Source organism: Pelecanus crispus, chromosome 10 (genome assembly GCF_030463565.1).
Source record: "Pelecanus crispus isolate bPelCri1 chromosome 10, bPelCri1.pri, whole genome shotgun sequence".
Lineage (NCBI taxonomy): Eukaryota > Metazoa > Chordata > Aves > Pelecaniformes > Pelecanidae > Pelecanus > Pelecanus crispus.
In genome coordinates, this window is record NC_134652.1 from 19979354 (window position 1) to 20000636 (window position 21283).

The window sequence follows — 21283 nt, forward strand, 5'->3', positions numbered from 1 at the left end:
GCCAAGGTGAGACAGCTGTTACGGCGCGACTGTGACACCACACTGGGCACACGTTCAGTGTAACCTTGGGCTCTTCGTTCCCATCTGTGGTAACCATTCATGTTACTGTTTGGTTTTAAGACCTGCAGGACAGGGATGGCCTTTGGCATGTGTGTCAGGTCAGTCAGTCCTACTGTAACACAAATCCAAGATACCTCCTAGCAAGTGACAGATGCTGGGATCTTCTTTACAGGCACTGATCACGAAACAGAATGGGAAGCAGTTTTTTTTCTTTTTTACTGCACCATTATTCTTCACAGGCCAGTGAAGGTAAACTTCATCTACTAGCTTGCAGTTCTAAGAGACCATAAGAGCTAGACTTTGCATTCTTAGACACATTTTTAATAAAAAAGGAATGCACTTGTACAAGTGAAAATTTCTGTGTGTTAGAAATGTTGTGTTGAGTTTGCACTAACTCCAGAGACAAGACAAGGTGGAGACGGTCTCCTGACCTTGACCAGAAGCTCAGCATCACTTTTCAGATGGGGTGAACTACCATTTAGCAGACTCATTCCCACAGCTTTCCTCATTTGAATACCAGAAGAATAATTCTTCTCCAGGCTAAATAAAGTAGTAAGGGAGGAACTGGGTCAGCTGGAGAGTGGGGGAACACTCAACACTTGGTAAAGATGGGATGGAGGCTCCTGTTGACAATTGGTTCAGTCCTCAAGCTTGAGTCTTAGCTTTTTTGCAGGCTGGCAGTGTTGTTTCCTCCTCCTCAACCTTGCGAGGTTTCTTTACCGTGTACACTACCCCACAGGCACTCTTCCGAGTTTCTGGAATATACAAGCAGAAGCTGTAGTACCTCAAATAAAATGACACTAACACATTTAATGCATACTCACTGCAGGTGTCCATGCCCCAAAGCACAGTTCAACATGTTTAACAGCCAGCCAGTCAGCACACACAGCAGGTAAGCAACCTGCATGGGCAGGAGCTGGGGATACACTGCCTTATGGAGCAGGGAAACTAAAGTGGGAAATCCGATGGATGATGGGCAAAGAAGTTAAAACTGAGTTCTGCAGGGGTTGAGGGGCTGCAGACACACAAAACCATAGGAAACCAGGCTTAATCAGTTCAATAGTCACAGAAGGGCACATTGTTGAAGTGTTGTCAAAAGCATTTCTGCATTTCCGAGCAAAACAAACTGTTCTTAAAAAAAAAAAATTCACATACCCCAGGATTCTTAAACAGACTATGTTGTCATAGCTGTATTGGTAGAGGCTCCCCTATACATACCAAGTAAGTGGCTTTATGGTATTCAAGAATATTTTATTTACAGAACCCTCAGCATTACCATAAAATACTACTGTGTGATGCTACCAAACTCTTCATATGTTTGCCAAACAACCTAGTGAGCCCAATCCAATTTCAGAACTACAGTGGGAGGCTTCTCTGCAAAATCTGAGGTAGAAGAGATTCCCTACAAATACTCTGTTAGCAAAGAGGCTATGCAAGAACCTTGCCAAAATATCTCGACTTATTCTGGGCCAGTATTCTCTGGGGGACAGGGAAATGACATCTGCTATTTAATTTCACAGATAAGATAGATGATGGTCTTGAGAAATTCCACATAAACTTGACAAAAACTCTTCCAACACACTGTCTTCACGTAGATAAGTAGCAGTCTGGAGGAGAACTCTGTTCACAGAAATGCCCTCTCCAAGAAATCAAAGCTACCTGCTGTGAATTACAGCAGGTTCAAGCCCCACCTCTACCAAAACAAGAGATGCAAACCAAATCCTACTGTATGTTTGAAACTGAGAACAACTCAAGTTGTTGGGAAGGTGACTAGAAATCATACCTACCCAACAAACTTTGACAGAGGCAGAAATTAAGAGCGAGATGTGACTACTCAGTCACAAAGTTAAACTGGCATCAGAATAAACAACAAAAAAATCACAAAACATTAAGAACCAATAAATAAGCATGTGAAAGGGAGGGTGGAGATGGAAAAAATGGTGCTACAGTGGAAAGCAAGGGTCTAAAATTATTGCTGGAACACAAATTGTGGCATCTCTTAGCTGCACGACACCAGGACACAAAATAGAGCTGGAAACCTTTGATTTCCAGTGCAGGGGGCCACAAGCTGTATTTCCACTTTCTTAATATTAGAAATGGGCGAGTAGAAGAGAGCTACTGTGAGCTGCCTCTGCTGAGAGCATAAGGAAGCAAGTTTTGTTTCACCAGAACACTTCAAGCCATTGTACACCATATGAAACATTTTTTTCTAAGCAGCAAGCACTCGGGGCATTTGATTTTGCATCAAGTTTGAAATGGTCCACACTGAACAGCAGGTCAGAAATAGACCACATAATGAAGCATCAGAAAGGGACATGGCAAAGGCTGCTTCTGCACTCATGCTGCAAGTGGGGAAACGCATAACACATGCACCCCAATTTTCTTGAAGTCAAATGATGGAGTTTCTGCTGGTGTCACCGAGATCAGCATTCAACCCTTTCTGAAACAAGGGATAGTTTCACTACGAAGCACAACAGGCAGATCTGTGTTTTGGCTAAACAGTTTATGACTTGTTAATGTGGTTAAGTGGGTACTCCAGTACAGACAGCACCATCAATTCAGCCACTGATTTGCTAACATGGCAACAAGGGAAAATAAAACACCCTTGCCGCACAAGCTCGTCTTCATGCATTGGACAAGGGAGCTAAAACCCCAGGCTAACTTACTCTGTAAGGTCTTGGACCTTCTGGAAAATATGCATTAACACGAACTTAGTTTAACAAACACAAGTGTTACTTAGGTGAGTTTGCATGCACTTTTCACTCACCTCCATGAAGCACGGTGGCTCTGCAGTTGGTAGACACGGCTGCCTTGGCTTCGCTTTCTGACAGGCCAAACAGCAAACCTCTGTCACCTTTACTCAGGATCAAAATGCACAGAAAGAAACAACCGAAATAGGGAAGTCTGTCTGCATGATAGGTTTGCTGGGAATTAGCAAAGCTGTAACTCAGAGTGACATTTTGCATAAGGTTACCCAGAGGCAGCAAACTGAGGCACCCAATTCTCCTGGCTGCAGCTCCCCAGCAGCCCTCCTGGAAAGCTCCTGGCAACATTGCTTTTTTCCAGACAAGAAGCTGTACTTTTGAAAATAAAAGTCTGTCAACACAGGAACATTTTTATATGCATAATCAAGTAAAAAAAAAAAAAAAACATTGAAAATTTCAGTTTTGGGGAAAGGGCATTGTCTGATATAAAAGCATTAGGCTGAAAAGTTCCCAGCCACCTTGAGCAGGGATGACACCAGATTAGGTATGTTAATTTGGGTTGAGCCTGACTGCTCTTTTTAAGAGGGAAGGAAACATTGCACATAAAATCCTTCCAGGCCACACACCCTCCCACACAGTTCTCACGACTCAGAGCACACTCCTCCCTTCAAGGGACAGTCCACATATGTGCCTAGGGGTGGGGAGGGGGAAGTAGTAAAAATGCATCTGAATTCCTAAAAGAAGGGGACAAAAGACATCCTCCTTGGTTTCTAGAACACAACCACTTATTTAACAGCACATATGTAACTAAGGACTGGAAAATTCATAACAGAAGTAACCAGCACTCAGATAGGTACTTTATCTTTCTTAATATGAGCATGATTTTATAGCTTCTTCTACCAAAGATGTGGCACCTTGGAGATCGTAAGTAATAATTTCCGGTTTGGTTCACACTGTCCATAGATTTTTATGGGTTTTATTAATTTCTCCACTTACACCCACACAGTATCAATGCATATCACAACAAAATATACCTATAGCTGAAAAAAGACACTACTATTTACAGTGACTGCTCATGCCACCCCATGACCAAGAGCCGTTGCTCCTTCCACACCCACTCAGAGCCCTGATTTACTGAACTGGTCACCAACAAGCATCACTGTGTAAAGTTCAAGGAGTGTAAATGATGGAAGTATTTCAAAACTACTTTGAACTTTCACATGTTACTATTAACTGCCGCCTTTGACTTAGAAAAAGGATACAGATTAGCCACGTCGTAAGGACCTCGCAGTTCTAGAGGCTGAAACAGAACAAAGAAGGTTGGATATGTGCATGCACTGTCTTGCAGGCTGAGAGAGTGTGAACAGGCAGGACAGGGCTATCAGTAAGGCAAGATTAAATGCTACATAATAGCAAGCTGCTGAAGATACACTAGGAAATCAAGCAAATATTATTATTATTTTGGAAAACAGAGTCCCCATCTGGGAGAAAACTGTCATGGAAAATACCACAGCAACAAGAAAACCTCCACCCACCCACCCCCCCCAAAAAAAAAAACAAACCCCAAACCAAAACACCAAACCACCAACCAAACCACCCCAAACCCCACAATACAATTCTTTGGTAAAATAGAGTGATTAAAAAAACCCACAAGATAGCAATCATATTTAAAATCACAATTTTTATATGTTTAATATATTAACTAAAGCTGTATTTTCAGCCACAGATAAATCCTCAAATTGTTCTGACTTCAACAAAAATCTGGGACTTACTCTTTCAGCTGCACTAGATATAACAATGTTCTGGAAAAGAGAGCAAATGTTCATCTGTCAGACAGCATCAAGAAATGGGGGAAAAAAAAAGCAGCAAGCAACAAAGACTTTATGAGCATTAGCTAAGTTCAGGCTCAGAGCCCAATTAACCGTGAGAGTATCTGATGCCATCAAATGAAGTGAACTCTAGCAGGGTGTGGATCTTAATTTGGGGACATGAATAAACCCAGGTTATCCCCCCGTCCCATACAGAGGGCCAGGCACAGGGACAAGCCCTCCCTCGCAGTTATAAAGCTCTCACAGACAGATGCGAGTTGAATAAGCACTGCACCTTTTAGAGGGATAAGCTAAGCAGTATAAATGTCAGAGTGATGGCATTAAGCAAGCACCTACCATCTCATAGTGGACTTCTGTCCTGGTTTCGGCTGGGATAGAGTTAATTTTCTTCCTAGTAGCTGGCATAGTGATGTGTTTTGGATTTAGTAGGAGAACAATGTTGATAACACGCTGATGTTTCAGTTGTTGCCAAGTACTGCTTATGCTAGTCAAGGACTTTTCAGCTTCCCATGCTCTGCCAGGTGCACAAGAAACTGGGAGGGGGCACAGCCAGAATAGTTGATCCAAAATGCCCAAAGGGCTATTCCATACCATATGACGTCATGCTCAGTATATAAACTGGGGGGGGTTGGCCGGGGAGCAGCAATCGCTGCTCGGGAACTGGCTGGGTATCGGTCGGCGGGTGGTGAGCAATTGCATTGTGCATCACTTGCTTTGTATATTATTATTATTAGTATTATTATTGTATTGTTATTATTACTACTACTATTTATGTCAATTATTAAACTGTTCTTATCTCAACCCAGGAGTTTTCTCACTCTTACTCCTCCGATTCTGTCCCCCATCCCATCAGGGTAGGGGGAGTGAGCGAGCGGCTGCGTGGTGCTTAGTTGCTGGCTGGGGCTAAACCACGACAAAGGGACCTTGAGGGCAAAGAAGAAATGCAGAGTTGCACACACTGTGTTAAGAAGTGCCCCCTTTAATTACAGTAGCTGAAAGAGGCCCTACAAAAATGACATTTCAGCCTGAGCTGTAACAGAAATGGACTTAGGAGTTCAGGATCCCCCAGAAGCAGCTTACATATAGTGCCTTTAGACAGTTTGGTCCTCCTGTATTTTCATCCTACTCTCTGTGTTGCAGTACAACTTGATCATAACCTCAGCATTCACACTGGCCTTGATCAAACTCATGCTGGTTGAGGAAACCTGTCTGCAGCTAGGCAGTGGCTGCCACTTCATGCCATATGCTCACTTCCCTCAACACTGGCACCCCCACGAAATCACCAGGCAGAGAGACATCCTTCTCCCTTCTCTCCCAAAGGGTTTCTACAGAACAGGTTTGTGACTGCTCAGGGACTGGCAGATACCACAGCTCAGCTGTCAGCACTCTTCTGATTTTAAACCTCCAATGATGCTCACCCAGGGGGAGACTGTTTTGCACAGGTGGAAACTGCAGCAGCAGCAAAAAATTCCTTGCACCTTTTATTATACTGAACAAAAGGCTTTGGGAATTCCTGCTTGAGTGGGTGGGAATGAAAATTGTACTGAGGCAGCGAAAGACTTTCTCTCTCTGACGTCAGTACCACCAACACATCACACCACCTCCAGTTACAAGGTGGGGCTTTTGATCCCTTCCTTGCACTGCCTTGCTTGTCCTGCCACCTCCCCAGCACAAAGAGCAGGGCAGACACTGGAAAAAAATGCTCTGTGCGCAGCTGGAACTCAACCCATAAAAGAGCTATTTGCATGGAAATGACTGCATGTTCACACCGTGCCCAAGGTTTCCTTGCGTGCTGAGGAGGAAAGGATGGGACAGACACCTCTGCCTCAGCATAAGGAAAGCAAGAAGCGGAAGCAATACATACATCAAAGTGACTTAATAGCACACATCATGATAGAGCCTATGACATTTCTTTCTGCATAGTTCACCTTTAAAATGACTGCACTATGGATCCCAAGGGTGCTTTTGAGCTTCAGTGGTGCTGACTGCAAGAGTTTGCTGGGAAAATTCAAGTCTCCTGCTCTGAGCTGTAGCAACCAACGCCTGTCTCCCAGGCTCAGAGAAACTCCCAGAGCAGCTGTGCAACACATCTTGAACCAGCGCGGGATCGTGGTTCACGGCTGCACATTGGAGATGCGCTCTGCCTGCTTCAAAGGCAACTGGCTTCCAGTTAGGGGATGGGCAAGACAGGAGAAGGAGACAAGAGCAGACAAGAAAAGCACTGCTAGAGAGTGAAGAAGAGGCAGGCAAAGGCAAATCCAAGGGAAGAACTCAAAGGCAAAACATTATCTCCCCAGGTAAAGGAGACAGCAGCTGCTCAGTACACTGCTCCAGGCACAGTACCCACAGTTACCAAAACACAGGGGGTGAGGGACTGTGGCTATGCACACCTTCTGTCTGGCAAGGCAGGCGAGTCCCTCCCTCATTCCCTGCACATTTTAACATGTTTTAAGGACTCTGCTCAACGCCAGCTCTGAGGATACCAGTAGATTTCTGGAAGTTTCTCTGCCCTACTACAACAGAGGAGAAACAAAAGGATCCAAAAGCTGCTACAAGTTCAGCAGCTGTAGGTTACAGAAGGCGAGAGCTGCATGCCAGGTGCCAATGCAAGCAGCCTATGGACCAGCCCTCCCGTGTCTCATTAAAAAAAGGCCTTTATGTAACTGATGGAGACAAACTGCCAGTGGGGGCTAATAACCATCTCTGCTGGCCCACCAGGTACTGAGCCTGAAGGCAAAAAATAAAGACAAGATAGCAGTCCTCTCCCAGCACCTAACAACTTGTCATGCCCAGCTCCAGCTGATTTACCTTCCAGGCACAGATGATGCACTAGACTGACAGATGCAGAAAGATAGAGCAGTGTACACAGACTGAGCACCCGAACATCTCACTTGCTCTGTTTGCGACGCCAACTCAACTGATGCTCTCTAAATCAACAACTGTATGAGAAGCGCATCTTTAACGGCACAAAGGAAAGAGGAGCACTGGCAAAAAGGAATCCCAAAGGAAAGGGGTTTTGTGTGTATGTACCTCATCTCCAAGTCACTATTTTGCACAATTAACGCCCAGAGCTGGGCTTCTCAGGAAAGGCCATGCAAATACTCACTTTCTTCTGTAGCGCTAAGGGAATTCATCTGTTTGACCCACTCTGCTGTCCTATAAATAGGCTGCCATGCCTGAGGGGAACTGAGGTAATGACAGATCTGCTTTTAATTGGTCTTCCAAGCTGTATATCCCACTTCAGACTAGGTCTGCAGGGTAATGCCAATTTTGGCTTCTCTGGACTAGCAAAGTGTGGCAAAGGCCATTTCCAATAAAGGTGGTGGGAGCTACAATCTCTTAACTTGGATATGTATTATAATACACTTCCCTGTTAAAAAAAACCATGGCCTGAGAGGACCCAGCATGACAGGCAGCTTCGCCTGGTAGCCTGGGAGGAGGTAAGGTATGAAAGCAATGGATTACAGGCGTCTCGGCTGCAAGCGTTACTTCTTCCTTGGGTTTCAGTAGCAGGGAAGAGTGCAGTTGATCTGACTGCAGCAAAGCCCTGGCTGATAGCCAGCTAGCTGCTGGGTCTGTTTTGTATACTGGGAGTTTACTAACTGTTTAACAAAACAAGATTCCTACTTTTTTCTTATTATTTTCTATGTCCCATATTCAAGGTATACTATCAACAAAGAGCTTTTGGTCAATTGGAAATATGAAATGGGGGATTTTAAAGAGATGCATGGATTTCAGTTCTAGTGCAAACCTTAGATCTCTGGCACTTCTTTTTTCCCCTTTTGTTTTGTGTATTGCATACAATAATAACATCTGTTGTTGTTCTGAAAAAAGAATCTTAACAGTTTGACAACTTAAGAAGAAAGCATGCAGTGGTGCATGGCTGGAAGTATCTGGAGCTAGAATAATTGTGTCCTTGTATTAGTAGGCAAAGATTCAGTCACAGCTTCAGAAACCCCAGCATCAAACTCATTTAAAATGGCTCAGTCCAAACAACTCCAGAAGAATTTGAACTGAATCAATTAGCTTTCTAATTGAAGGAGCTTACCTTTCCTTTGCAGATCTGCATCAGGCTGATCGCATTTGAAATTGTGTATCTTCTCATTGTGGAGTCTTTGATGGCAGGCGTGTAAAGAAGTTCAAAGTAAATGCCTCGATCTATTGCCTTCAGATGAAAGGGAGTGATCAAAAATCAAAAGTAGAGAAGAATAACAATCTAACAACTGCTGTCTATTATTGATGCAGCTTATTCTCAGTTTAACTGTGTTATATATGAAAAAATTAAGGCGGAATTGTTCCAGCAAGACCACAGCATAGCACTGGAGGGGGGTGGAATGTTTCACTGTACACCAGATATGTGTACTTGAATCTTGGGATGACAGATGAATGAGGTTTAACAAAGAAATACCAGCCACTTATTACTTGCAATTGGCTTTCCTCTATCACAGAGTTGACAAGACAGGTAACCACTGCTGGTCAGAAACAAGTTTGTAAATTTTGAGAACCCTCCTCCTGTAGCCCCACAGCTTGCTGCAAGGAAGACCACTGCTTCCCACAGTACCCATGTCTTGCAAATGAGGAATTTGTCCTTGCATAAAAGCAGCAATGAGGTCCCTTCTCTGCTACCTTGCAGCATACTCTGGTGTTTGTGACAATGTTAAATAACAGTGAGTCACAGGAGAGGTTCCAAATAGTAATACTCTGTATTTTCAGCTGCTTTAAAATCCCTTGCTATCTCTCAAAGTACCTCATGAAAACCCTAGTATTCTCATTTTGCAAACACACAGAGAAAAGTTAAGCAACTTGCTGTAGGACACAGTGAGTTAGCGACAAAGACACAATTCAAAGCTAGGAGTTCCTAGTTCCCTGGCCTATACTACATTTGCCTGAAATGTTACTCTATGCTTTATACCCATATTATTTAAAAAATGCTGCAGTTAATACTGTAAGAGAGTCCAGTAACTGAATACAGATGGAATTAATCCAGCTCCCGTCCATGCATGACCTCTGAATGCGAGCACAACAGAAGCTGTGTAAAACATTAAATGTTTTACAGAGAGCTGGTCTGACATCTGCAAACAAGAAGAAAAGCCTGAATGTATCAAAACCAAAACAGGTGATGGCAATACACCCTTTTCCAGCCAGGCAGATTTTTAACCTCAACCCCATCACTTCAGCTGCCTGCCAATCTGTCTGTCTGGCATCACAACAACCAAAACTGACTGCCCGAGGATGCACAAAACCAGTCTGACAGACAGACTGCCTTGAAGCTGGGAGTGTGGAAGCTGAGAAGTAGCTTGTAAGGAAAATGTCTCCAAACACAGGGCTCCAAGAGCCACCCAGCTCCTCACCTGGGTCAGCTGCTGGAGTTTTAGGTAGCTAGGGTACTTTCAAACAACATTTCATACAAAATTGTTATTCCAAGTGGAATGTTGAAATTCCCAGTCTATAATGAATTCCAAAGTATTACTTTTGTTCCATTTCAGGATTAATTCTATTTTTTTTTTTTTATTTTTATTCTAGGTCAAACTTTCTGTAGAAGAGGAAGTAGGATTTCTAGCCAATTCCAAATCTAAATTTTCGCACTAAGAACTACAATGGCCAAGAATGCCCATGTAGAATGAACCTTGACATATACTCAGAGGAAAAAAACTAGTTTACCTAAGAGCATGTTCAGATTAAGCTTTCTGGCAAACCACCAACAGTAGGCAGAACTGTATTAACAAAATATTTGATCCTTGCTGATAGTCATCCTGTGTCCTACAGCAGATATTTAGCAATTCCACATTTGGTTCATTTGCCAAGGCACTCCTTTGTCTAAGTATGGATTCAATACAGTTGTCCTCCAAATAACTAGTATGACATCCTTCTCCCAAATTATCACTGTCATTCATGTTCTCCTGTCTCTTAAATTGCAGGGCTGTTTATCTATTCTGACACAGCTGTACCACTTCTGGTTTGGGAAGCAGCTCAATCAGCAGTCACACCACATCTCACTGTTAGCGCAGTAGTGGCCTCAAGGCTGCGTTTCCATTCCTTGGGAACACCACTACTGCCTTAAGTGGGGGACAGGAAGGAGAAAAAGAAGGAACGTACATCACTGTGTATTAAATGCTGCAGTGGAGGCCTTGAAGTGAAGGACATCTGAAACAACACTATGCATTATGCAAGAAGATAAAAGAACCACTTGGATGGGAATGGTGGGAGGGAAATGGTAGGGAAATCAACTCAGACTGACATTAAATACAGAATTTAACAGCAAGAAAACAATTTAGATGCAAATTTACCATATTCACAGGGGGCCTTCGGAAGTAGAATGGCAGCTTTTCTGTTACATTTATGCATACCAGATCCACATCTAGAGTTGTGCAAGCAATCTACAGCAAAGAAATATGAACAGATTATTAGATATGCCAAAAAAATGCATAACCAACTTCAGATGCACTGATATGCACCTTCATTTCTTAATGCAACAAATGTGGTGAGTTCAGTTTTAAAATGAAGAGGTACTCTGCCTTGCAGGAATGGCAATAAAACAGCAGGGCTACAGGTGCACAGCTTGAGCATTTCAGGCTTAAAACCCAAGCCTTTTCTCACTTAGAGAACTACTTTTCCAATAAAATAACGACCAACCCAAAGGCAAGACTTATTGCTTTGGTTTTATCTGACACAGGACATGCAGAAGCAATGCTGGCTTTTGGCAAAAGAACTCACAGCTAATGAAGGACAACCCCTGTTTTCAAAGGAACAGCCCAGGAACTGCCCCTTCCCCCTCACTCTCTAATTCCAGCGTAGAAACTGTTTTCAGGATTAATTATTATTACCAGAAGCAACTGAGAAAGGACTGAAAGAAAAAGCAGAATTTTAGACAGTGACTGGTGGTGCCTCATGGCCAGTACTGGAGGCCGATCCACAGGGCCTCGCTTTCCTGGCTGGGTGGGGAATGCGCAGCCCTTCCTGAAAGCCACGTCTCTGGAGGATTCTGAAGATGGCACTGAAGGTTATAGTTTAAAAGCTTAGCTTTGAAATCACACCATAATTTACAGCCTGTATTAAAAGACAGAAGGAACGAACAAAGGGCAGAGAATGTCCACACTGACGTACAGAGAAAATCAAGTGGAGCCCTTGATTTACATATAATCTCACGCACACAAGACATGTAGGAGTTCTATATCCCTAGCCCATAAAGATGATTACACAGGGCCAGATTAATGTCTGTAAGCAGCGTTGTAACAAAGAAGATAAAAACAGACTGAAGATGTTGAAAAGGAATTTTCTATGCGTAGGGGAACTCTCTGCTTTCAGAAGCCTGCCAGCAACTGCTCCAAACACACCTGGGCCAGGTGCCAACCACTCATCCCTTCTCGCACCAGCATGAAAGCGGTGGGGGTTGCGGGCAGTCCCAGGGCTGGGCTGCGAGGGAATCGCACGCTGCTCTAACACGGGGCAATTGCACGCTGCTCTAACACGGGGCGGGCTGTCGCTTCGCAAACTAGTCTTCTACCAGTTTGTTCACATGAAATTTGGATGGAGATGAGAGCAGAGGCCCAGCTTTAGGAATGTTTCTTAGCTGTTGATAGCACTCCCTCCTAGCCAAAAGAGCCACAGCACACATGCAGGAAATTCAAAGATCCAGGAAACCACAAGGTTTTTGATGTTAAAATGTCTCTACCAGGCCATCTGGACTAAACTTTATCTTCATGCCCTACCTGTACCAAGTCTGTTAGGCAGGACACTGTTGGAATCTATTGCATCAAATTAGACTTGCATGTGTAAGTTTAGCCCTACTACAGCCAGTTTTAATCCTTTTCTTACGTGGAGTACAAACTACCATCTAGACAGAGGTGATTTATGGGAACATGCACAGAGCAAATAGCTCTGAATCATCCTAGAAAAGACGTCAGTGAGGCCATAGGAAATTCTGGAAGAGAGAAAGCTGAAAATGAAGGAAAACAAGAATACACATCAGAAACATGCAAGTTGCCCTATGTGATGAGAAAACAAGCCTTCCTAATCAGCTCCAGAAACACTGGAAAACTCTTTTCCATTTTGCAAATTAAGCACAGTGGGAAAGGGAGTGACCCAAATGCCAGGATATCTACAGGATTCCAGTGACGAGAACATTTCAGAAAACACCACCAAGCAAAAAAAAAAAAAAAAAACTTAAGAGCCATGCTTCCCCATAAAGAGAAATTCCTGCACTGCACAGAAAGTTGGAGAGGAGATTTCTCCAAACACTCCAATGTTCAGCCTAGCTTTGGCTCCTGGACAAGTCACACACACGCAGGCAAGTTAAGGTTACCCTGCCTGCTGAAAGGACCTAAAGTGCAAAAACTTCGTACCGAAAATGATATGCAGCAGTTGCACAGCCGGGTGCTTGCCTGGCCACACTGCAGGCAAGAGCCCCACCTGCTGGGAAACTCCAGACAGCCAGAAATAAATAAATTTGCCACTGCCTGGATGGCCTGAAGAAAGCTTTGGAAAACATTTTAGGAATAAACATTGAAATTTGGCTTTGCACTACACCCTCAGACTTATATAAGCAAGTTTTTTAGATACTGCTGACCTGATAATTGCTTACAAACAGCAGGCAAAAATAACTAATATTATTAAAACAGTCAGAATTCTTAAAAAGCAAGATCTTTGAAAAGTAACAGGCACAGATCTTGTTACTGGCATGGAGCGGGCATTCCCGTTGCAGCCCAAAACAATCCTCTTGGGAGACTTAAAGGAGCACGTTCTACAATTATCTTGGCAAACACAGCTTCCTCATACCCCAAGGATACAAATTATTTGGAGAATTTGAACACATCTTTCAGTACATATCCCTGCCACACTCAGTCACAAAAAAGGTTCCCTGCCTTGTGACAAGAGGGCACAGACTGGTCTTGGGCCATGCTAAAATTAGAGGACATCTCCAATGGTCATGTATTTCTTTTACAAAAACATGAAAAATCCTGTTCAATGGAAAATAATCCAAGTGCCAAATTGTTGGTGAGAAAGATGATGCTCTCGAAGTACTGTTAGTTACCAACAGCCAATTTTAAAATATAATTTGTGGTGCAAGACCCACGCTAGGAGGCTTTATCCTTAACAGTGAAAGATCCATGAGTTGTAATAGCCAGAGGTATATGCTGAAACTCCATGAGTAACATCACTTGCACCAGACTCCCTGTTGATACCTGTATAAAATTGACACAGCTCTCCACAGAGAGTTAGAAAACCTAAAATCTTTAAACAAAAGACAAACATACAAATCTGCCCTGAATGTAAACTTGTAAGGATGAAGTCTTTCACCTCACACAGTTTGCAAGAAACATGCTTGGGTTCCCTCCCCAGCACAAAGTGCTGCCAGCACGGAAGCAGCGAAGATGGTCTCATCGACCATCCTGCTTCCTTCCTAACACACTGTCCATCACCTGCGAGAGTGTCAGCTTAAACAGTTGCTATCTGCATTGGCCTGCCCAGAGCACAGCCATCCTCTTTGTGCCGGCACAACTATCTGCATGGCTGAATACTGAATCACAGCAGGAAAGCGGATCTGCCTGCTTGGCAAAAACTCTGGTTACTTTTTCAGCCAAAAGCACGTTCCTCAAACCAAACTGCCACGCAGCTAAGCAAGCAGCTTCACCAGCAGAGCAGACAGGGACCTGCAGAAATGAATGGCTGTTTATGCCAGCTTAAACACTGCTGCAGCTGGACATCCCACTGCAACAGAACTCACAGCTGAAAATAAAAAAACCCCACCCTTAAATAAGAGAGAGCCCTCTCCCCCCAGAACAACACAGCATGCCCCTGCTGATTACTTGGCTTCAGGTGGTTGTTTAAATGCATGATAAATTGATTGAACTCACTTGAGAAGTGAGATCTTACATTGTTGTCATAGACCAAGAAGAAAAAGAGGTGGACAGTGGCCCTCAAAAGTATTATACAACTATTTGCCTCTCTCACACCCCCAGGAGTCCTAAAATCTTGTGAGGGAAATAAAAGCAGTCAGAAATGGGTTTCATCAAGCTGTAACTGTTACAATGAATGCTTGAGTTCTTCTGCAGAAAGATTCTTTAAAGTTCACCTTGTTCTACAGCCTCTTGCTTTGTACTTTTCTTGGACAAGTTTTCAAAAAGGAGGGGAAATTATTTAGAAAAACAAAACAGAAGAGTATCATTTTAATGTGTCAAAACAGGGACTCAGGAGTATTAGAAAGTAGCTTTAACTTAAAAAAAAAACAAAACCCAAAACCCAAAAAACCAGACTCAGTTTTATACTGACAAGCTCTCTTTGAAAGTAAATTCTGGCACTTCTCCAAAGAGATTCACATTTGCTTTAAACGTTATTATTTATGAGCTTGCAAGAGGTCAGACATCACAATTTTGGGTTTTGTAAGAAAAACATTCTGACAAAAAGATTACTTGCTTCCAGATGCTCCACTTGATCAGAGCACTCACATCAGTTGTTGCCAAGTATTTGAGAACAACTTAATTAAAAATATCAGAGAGACAGAGATAACGAACAGCTATCACCCAACAAGCCAAGCTGAGATCACTCTGCCTCGGACAGTGTTTTAAAACTAGGAATTTTTCTGGTAGGAAGGGTCTATTCAAGATAATAGCAGTTATGGTCAAAAGCTGGAAGACAATATGATGCTTGGTGCTGCTAGTAATGGCTGAAGAATTACTGTGCATCACTGTATTTAGGTATCACCTCTAAATGGTAAATGTTGTCTTCAGTCAAGCACCAGAAATGGAGCTAACCAGTTCAGGGTCAAACACACTTGCAACACCTTGTTTTTCTAAAATCAAAGAAGTGACAGAGTATTGGGGGTTTTATTCAAAATACTTGCATTCCTATTAACATAAACCAACGCGAGAAACAACAGTGTTGGCCTAAGGTCACAAATTAGTCCTAACTAAGGTTTTGAAAATGATTCATACCCATTGTTTTCTCTCACTAGCACACGAGTGCTACCACCGCTACAAGCGCCAGCATCTGTTCAGTAACACTGATACAGCAACACCTTCAAAGACACACAAATTTTGTGGAGGCAGTTTTCAGTTGCAAGCTTGCTCTGAACAGCCAGGATAAAATCTGAGTGAGAAAATGAGCGTCTGCCCTTCAAGTATTTTCCCCTCAAGCCTGCTCTACTTTTGTACAGCCTCAATGGTCTTCTCAGCAAGCAAAGTAACAAACATATCATGAAGTCACATAAGTGAAGCTTCTCTCACTCAGCTTGAGCATCCAACACACTCAAAACAAAACAAAACCAGAAATCTCAGTCTGGCAATGGAGCAAGGGTCGTTATGTTTAATCAGGCGTGTTTACTTGTGGAAATTTTATTTTATCTGTTCATAAGATGCTATGACAACCAGAACTAGCTCTGTCTCCTAAGCTCTTGCTCCTCTTTTGATTTAAAATAAAGAAATAAAAGGAAAAATTAAAGAAAAAGAGATCAGCTATTCATTTGGTCAAACTTTCAAGAGAAGACCTAAGACTAAAAGGAAGAAAGCAACTCTCAGAACCACATTAGTTCCGCTTTAAAATCTTCCCACCCTACCTGGCATGTCAGAGATTAGGAACAATTAGTGCTAACAGAAGATAGCAAATGTGGTCTGGGGAAGCTGTTGGAGTTGGAGAAGTTAAAGTTCACGACAGAAGTTTTCTACATGCTGATAGTATATATATTAGAAAAAAAGAAGGATGTTTTCTCTCCTCACTAGAGCAGAGTACTCAGTAGAGTCCATGACACACAAAGGAAACCACAGCGCAGGGACATACAAGTCCATTCATCAGGCAGATGTTTCAGACTTTAAGCAGTCACCTCAAGGCCCTGCAGCTTCCTGCAATCCCTTCCAACCTTCTCAGTCTATTAACTGACTAGGCAGCCTATGTTGCTTAGTTAGTCCCATGACATACAGGCCTGTATAAAATGGGAAATAAAAATCACAACAAAGCATGTACTCAAACTAGCCCAGAAGGGGCTAGAAGTTATTGAATGAGCATTACCAATCAGATGATCGTACTTACATGGAACAGTTTCTCAGTCTTCGGAAATACTGCTATGATGTCATATAACCTTATATTTGCAGATGTCGATCTCTACAAAAGGAGGAAACAATTACTACCTTGAATTCTGGCAGATGCCAAAGCTATGCACAATGATCACGAGCAAAATAATGAGAAGAAAATCCCTTTTTCACTTTCAAGTACTAAACCAAAGCAAATAATCATCCAATTACATAGTAGGTCTCTGCTGTGAGCCATACTGTGAAGTCATTCATTCTCATTTTGAGGCTTGTCCCACCCACCTAGTAAGGCACTTACACCTTTTGCTTCGATCATGTAGTACTAAAACATAAACAGACACAGGGCTTGCTCATGGTCTTCTAGTTTACGCACAGAAGTCCAGAAATCAAAGAAAAGAACTGAGGAACAGAACTGTTGTCCCATATTGACAAGTGATCAACAGAAGCCATATCCAGTCTTGTAAGTCTGCACCTCTTCACGATCACGTTATTCGCTAAAGATGCGATCTGAGAAATCACTGCTGAGTGCCCTACAAAATCCATGAAGTTCTCTCCATACAATTTCCAAAGTTTCATTCATTCATTGAGAAAAGGAAATAAAAATTGGAAAATTAATACACTAAATATACTTACCAAGAGATTACAGTGGGAAGGATCAGAAACAACAAGTGTTAACCGGGTTAAGACTTTAATTCTTTTAGATGTCCCCTACAAAAAAAGAAATAATACAAAAAACTTAAAAAGCTCCAAAGCAAAAATCTGTAGTGACTTTCACCCTGTCCACTATAAAAAGAAAATGTTGCCTTGCTCATATTCTTGCCTATACTAATTTTCTAAAGTCTGTAGTTAGATTTCCCTATTTTATATTGATCTGTTTGATATTATACCTGCCCTTTGCAAAGAATGACTTATTGTGTTTCTCTGAGGAAAGGTCAATACAAAGGAGAAAGAATGAAATAAAGAAAAAAAAAAAAAAAGAAGTAAAATCATGCAGAAAAACTGAGTATGTTTTAATACTGCTACGGTTCCCCAGGCAGGCCACAACTGCAACCAAAAGCAATTCCTGAATTAACATATGTCAGTGATTTGAAATATAGACTTGGTTCATTATATCCAAATCTTGCTCCATCAAAACAAGGAAGTTGTTTCCAAAACTCAAATGTCAAGAATTACACTGTAATTATTCAACTACAAGAAGATTCAAAATTCACAACAAGCAATTTCTTCAATAATTTCTAAAATAATGAATAGAGCCTACTCTACCACAACTGTATCATTTGTCCAGTGCTGGGAGTTTTAACAATCAAACAGTGGACAAACTTCTCTTTTTTGATTAATATGTAATACACAAGATCACATATACAAACACACCAAGGTAAAAAACATATCTCAGAATAATAATAATACATAGATACAATGTAACTAGACATACTTGCACAATAGGCAAAGATGGAAACAACTCTGAAGGAGATACTGGCTTGACAATTTCCTTAAAAGAGAACAAAACAAAGTTATTCAAAATGTCATGGGTTAAGTTTACAATGTAAACAGAAACTGTGTTCCAATCCCAAAAAGAAGTTTGCCATGCTAACAAAACTACTTCCCAGGGACAACACACAGACCATATTAAAAGTTAACTCCAGGGCAATTATACTTAATTGTAAAATGGGGGTTCTGCCACGTTTGTACTTGCATCGAGATGTACATTCAGCAGATAAAGCTATTTGGGAACATGTAATACGGCACGTAGGTTTACAAGAGAAAACACACTAAGAACAAATAACACCAACAAAAATTACCTGTTTCTTTTCTTTAAAATCTATGACATGATTAAGAGCAACTGCAGAATATCCCACTGAAAAAGTAAACACATAGTAAGAATATTTTGTCCAGTAAACTCATGGAAACAAATCCAAACAGAAGCCTGTTGAACACTCATCACCTAAATGTCTCAAAACTAATAATCCCATGTATATTTACCTTTCACATTAATTTTTTTCTGAAGATTAATTAACCCAAAAAGCACCGTAAAATTAAAAAAAATTTTAAAAAATCTGCTTGCCTTGTAATACACACCAGCCCTGACAACACTTACTCAATGGCAGAGCTTTATGAACATGAATACTTGGGGTTGGGATCCCCAAAGATTTTGCCCTAGTTTGGTCCGGCTGATGATTTTCTTTAGGGAAAACGGTTAAGGACATTCAGGACAGTTGTTAAAGCTGCAGACAACGCAGAGCTGGAAGAGATATAGCTACAGGAGAAGGGAAGGCGAGCGTTCAAAGCGATGCTGACAAAACTGACGGAAAGCTCTCGTTCAGCGGGGAGCAGAGGAAGGCGGTACACTTGCCAGAGACAAATCACCCCCAAACACCAGACAGGCAGCACCTTGCCTGCACAACAGGTCTGCAGAAAAAAAGATTTAGGCCATAAGAAACTGCAGGTGGAAAAAGGCACCCACGTGGGGAAGAAGCAACTGTTAGGCGGGGATAGAGGCAGGGCCCGCAAGGCACAACCGGAGCTTGCCTTGCTACTCAGCGCTGCGAAGGCCTCCGTCCCGGCCACTTCACCTGCAGAAACCCCCGGGCTGCAGCGGGAGAGCGGCGAGGAGCGAGGGGAAGGCGACCCGCCAGCGGGGCAGATGGCGAGGCTCAGCGGGGCGGAGGGGAAACAGCCGAGCCACCGGCGCCTGCTCGCACCTTCCCCTCGCGTCCTCGGCCGGGCCCGGCCCTCCCCGGCTCAGGCCCACCGGCTCCGCAGCGCAAGCCCCGGCCCCGCCGCCCACCCGAGCCCGGGGCCGCGCTCCCCGCTGCCGCCGCGCCCGAGGCAGGAACTCACAGTGCGCCGCGGCCTCCAGCAAGCTCTGCAGGGACTTCTTGTCCGGCCCCTGCGGGAGGTTCAGGTCGGCGAAGCCGGCCATGCTGCGCGCAGGGCGGGGCGGGCCGCAGCCCGGCACGGCCCCCAGCCCGGCACGGCCCCCGGCACCGCCCCCCGCGGCCCGCGGCAGCCTGGGCCTTGTAGTCACCTCCGGGCCCCGGCGGGCAGGGCCCCGCGGCCGGCGGCACGGCTGTCAGCCCGCCGGGGTTCACCAGCCGCTTTTACGGAACCGCAGCAGCGAACCCAGAGGGCGTTTCGCGTCACCGCGGGTGCTCTTCGGCCGGAGGTGCCCCACCAAAGGGCTGCGGTGACCCGGGGAAAGGCTGTGCGGTGAACTCGGACCTCAGGCGGGGCTCTGGGGACGATGGAACCCGGCTCTGCGGGCGATGGAACCCGGCTCTGCGGGCGATGGAACCTCAGCGCCCTGGTCCCGCACCCAGCAGGTGGAGCAGTAACCTCGCTCGGCTGCAGCATTACCCCTTAAACCGGCCGAGCTCCCTCTGCACGCTGTCAATAAAAAGAGGGAACCTTTTCCAGTTATCGAAAGGTCTTCTGTTTCCTATGTTAGCCAAAAAAAAAGAAAAGAAGAAAGCAAGCCCCAAGCTGCCGTGTCAAGAGAGGTCCCCTAACACGCAAAAGGACTGAGGAGTTGCAAGGGAGCAGCGATCAAATACACATTCACTGTGTGGCACTGTGACAAAAAGCACAAATATCGTTCTACCATTGATACACAGCACAGGATATGTAAAATACTACTAGGGTTTTTTTTGTTTGGGGACTTAGCAGCTGCTGAAGAGAGCAGGTCTGCGATCCCCGTCCCACTTCAGGCGGCACGCCAGGGCTTCAGCCAGGCCCGGAGTCCTCGGCTGGCTAGTTCTTCAAACCGGGCTACACGGTCATGAAGGGCAGTCTGCGGGGTATCCGGAGCTCTGGATTCTTAACGAGGCAAAAACTCTTCTAACCAAGGCCAAGGCGTCGATGCTGCCAACTCCTGGTACATCCCTGCTTACGGGGTCTGTCCTTGGTGCAGCTTGTGCCAGCTGTCCCTGGGACTCGGGGCTCATTTCCACCAAAGAGGTCATGCAGTTTACAGTGGATGACCACAAATCAGTAGTGCCTGCTTGGCGCGTTTCTGCCCTTGCTGTCCGATGAGTTACAAAGACCTGGAAATGGGGGTAACAGAGAAGCTACTTGTGGGCTGCAGAGGCTGGACTAGGAGCTCAGGGCATCTTTGGGGGTCAGTAGACAACAGCCTGTCACATGTCTGTGACAGGGAAAAGGCACATATCTCTGAAATGGAAAAAAACCCCAGCTGGTAAATTGTCTTTGTTCTTGCCACATCTATGGCAGCATTTTGTTCTTGGCAATATTGGGATATTGGGTCGAGATATTTCAGTAAAGCACCTCTGATTTGGCCTATCTGCATCCATAAGGTGTTCCCCTATTAGATCAGCGAGTCCTGCTTCTGTGCCGGTTGTTCGAACAAGCAGTATAGCCTGAATGGCATTCTTGGGTTTTTCTTTGATGTGTGTGAAAATGGAAGAGCTCAAGGTATTACTTCAGGTTTTCTTTGCCTGAGTGTATGATGGAACTTGATTTGTCTTAAAGAATGTAAGAAGCAATCCATAAACATGTATAAATTATTTTTGAATGGCGCTACTGCAGCAGTGTCCAGAGACACCAAACAGGATTAAGGAGCTTGTGTGTCTGGCAATACACAAGCAAAACAAACCTTTCCTCAAGGCATTTACAATGGGGAAGATTTAAACACATCTTTGTGCAGAAGATCTGC

General features: G+C 43.8%; 1 protein-coding gene across 1 annotated transcript; it reads right to left on the reverse strand.

The window, feature by feature from the left end:
- Positions 1-645: 645 nt before the first annotated feature.
- Positions 646-19534, reverse strand: RPP30 (ribonuclease P/MRP subunit p30). The gene is made up of 11 exons (XM_075717755.1): positions 19453-19534; positions 18414-18469; positions 18047-18103; positions 17248-17322; positions 16616-16687; positions 10882-10971; positions 8643-8759; positions 4538-4567; positions 4028-4065; positions 2828-2907; positions 646-815 (listed from the first exon to the last, which is right to left on the reverse strand). Exons 1-11 carry the CDS (start codon positions 19532-19534, stop codon positions 706-708), a joined length of 807 nt encoding a protein of 268 aa, XP_075573870.1. The 3' UTR covers positions 646-705.
- Positions 19535-21283: the final 1749 nt, after the last annotated feature.

What these genes read in the sequence shown, in the direction of transcription:
- RPP30 (XM_075717755.1), bottom strand. Translation starts at nt 19,534, where the DNA reads ATGGCCGGCTTCGCCGACCTGAACCTCCCGCAGGGGCCGGACAAGAAG. An exon ending in CTTCCCACTGTAATCTCTTG is followed by an intron (nt 16,688 to 17,247) that starts GTAAGTATATTT and finishes CTCCTTTTGTAG; the next exon opens with AGATCGACATCTGCAAATAT. An exon ending in TATCTAGTGCAGCTGAAAGA is followed by an intron (nt 4,066 to 4,537) that starts GTAAGTCCCAGA and finishes GTTCTGTTTCAG; the next exon opens with CCTCTAGAACTGCGAGGTCC.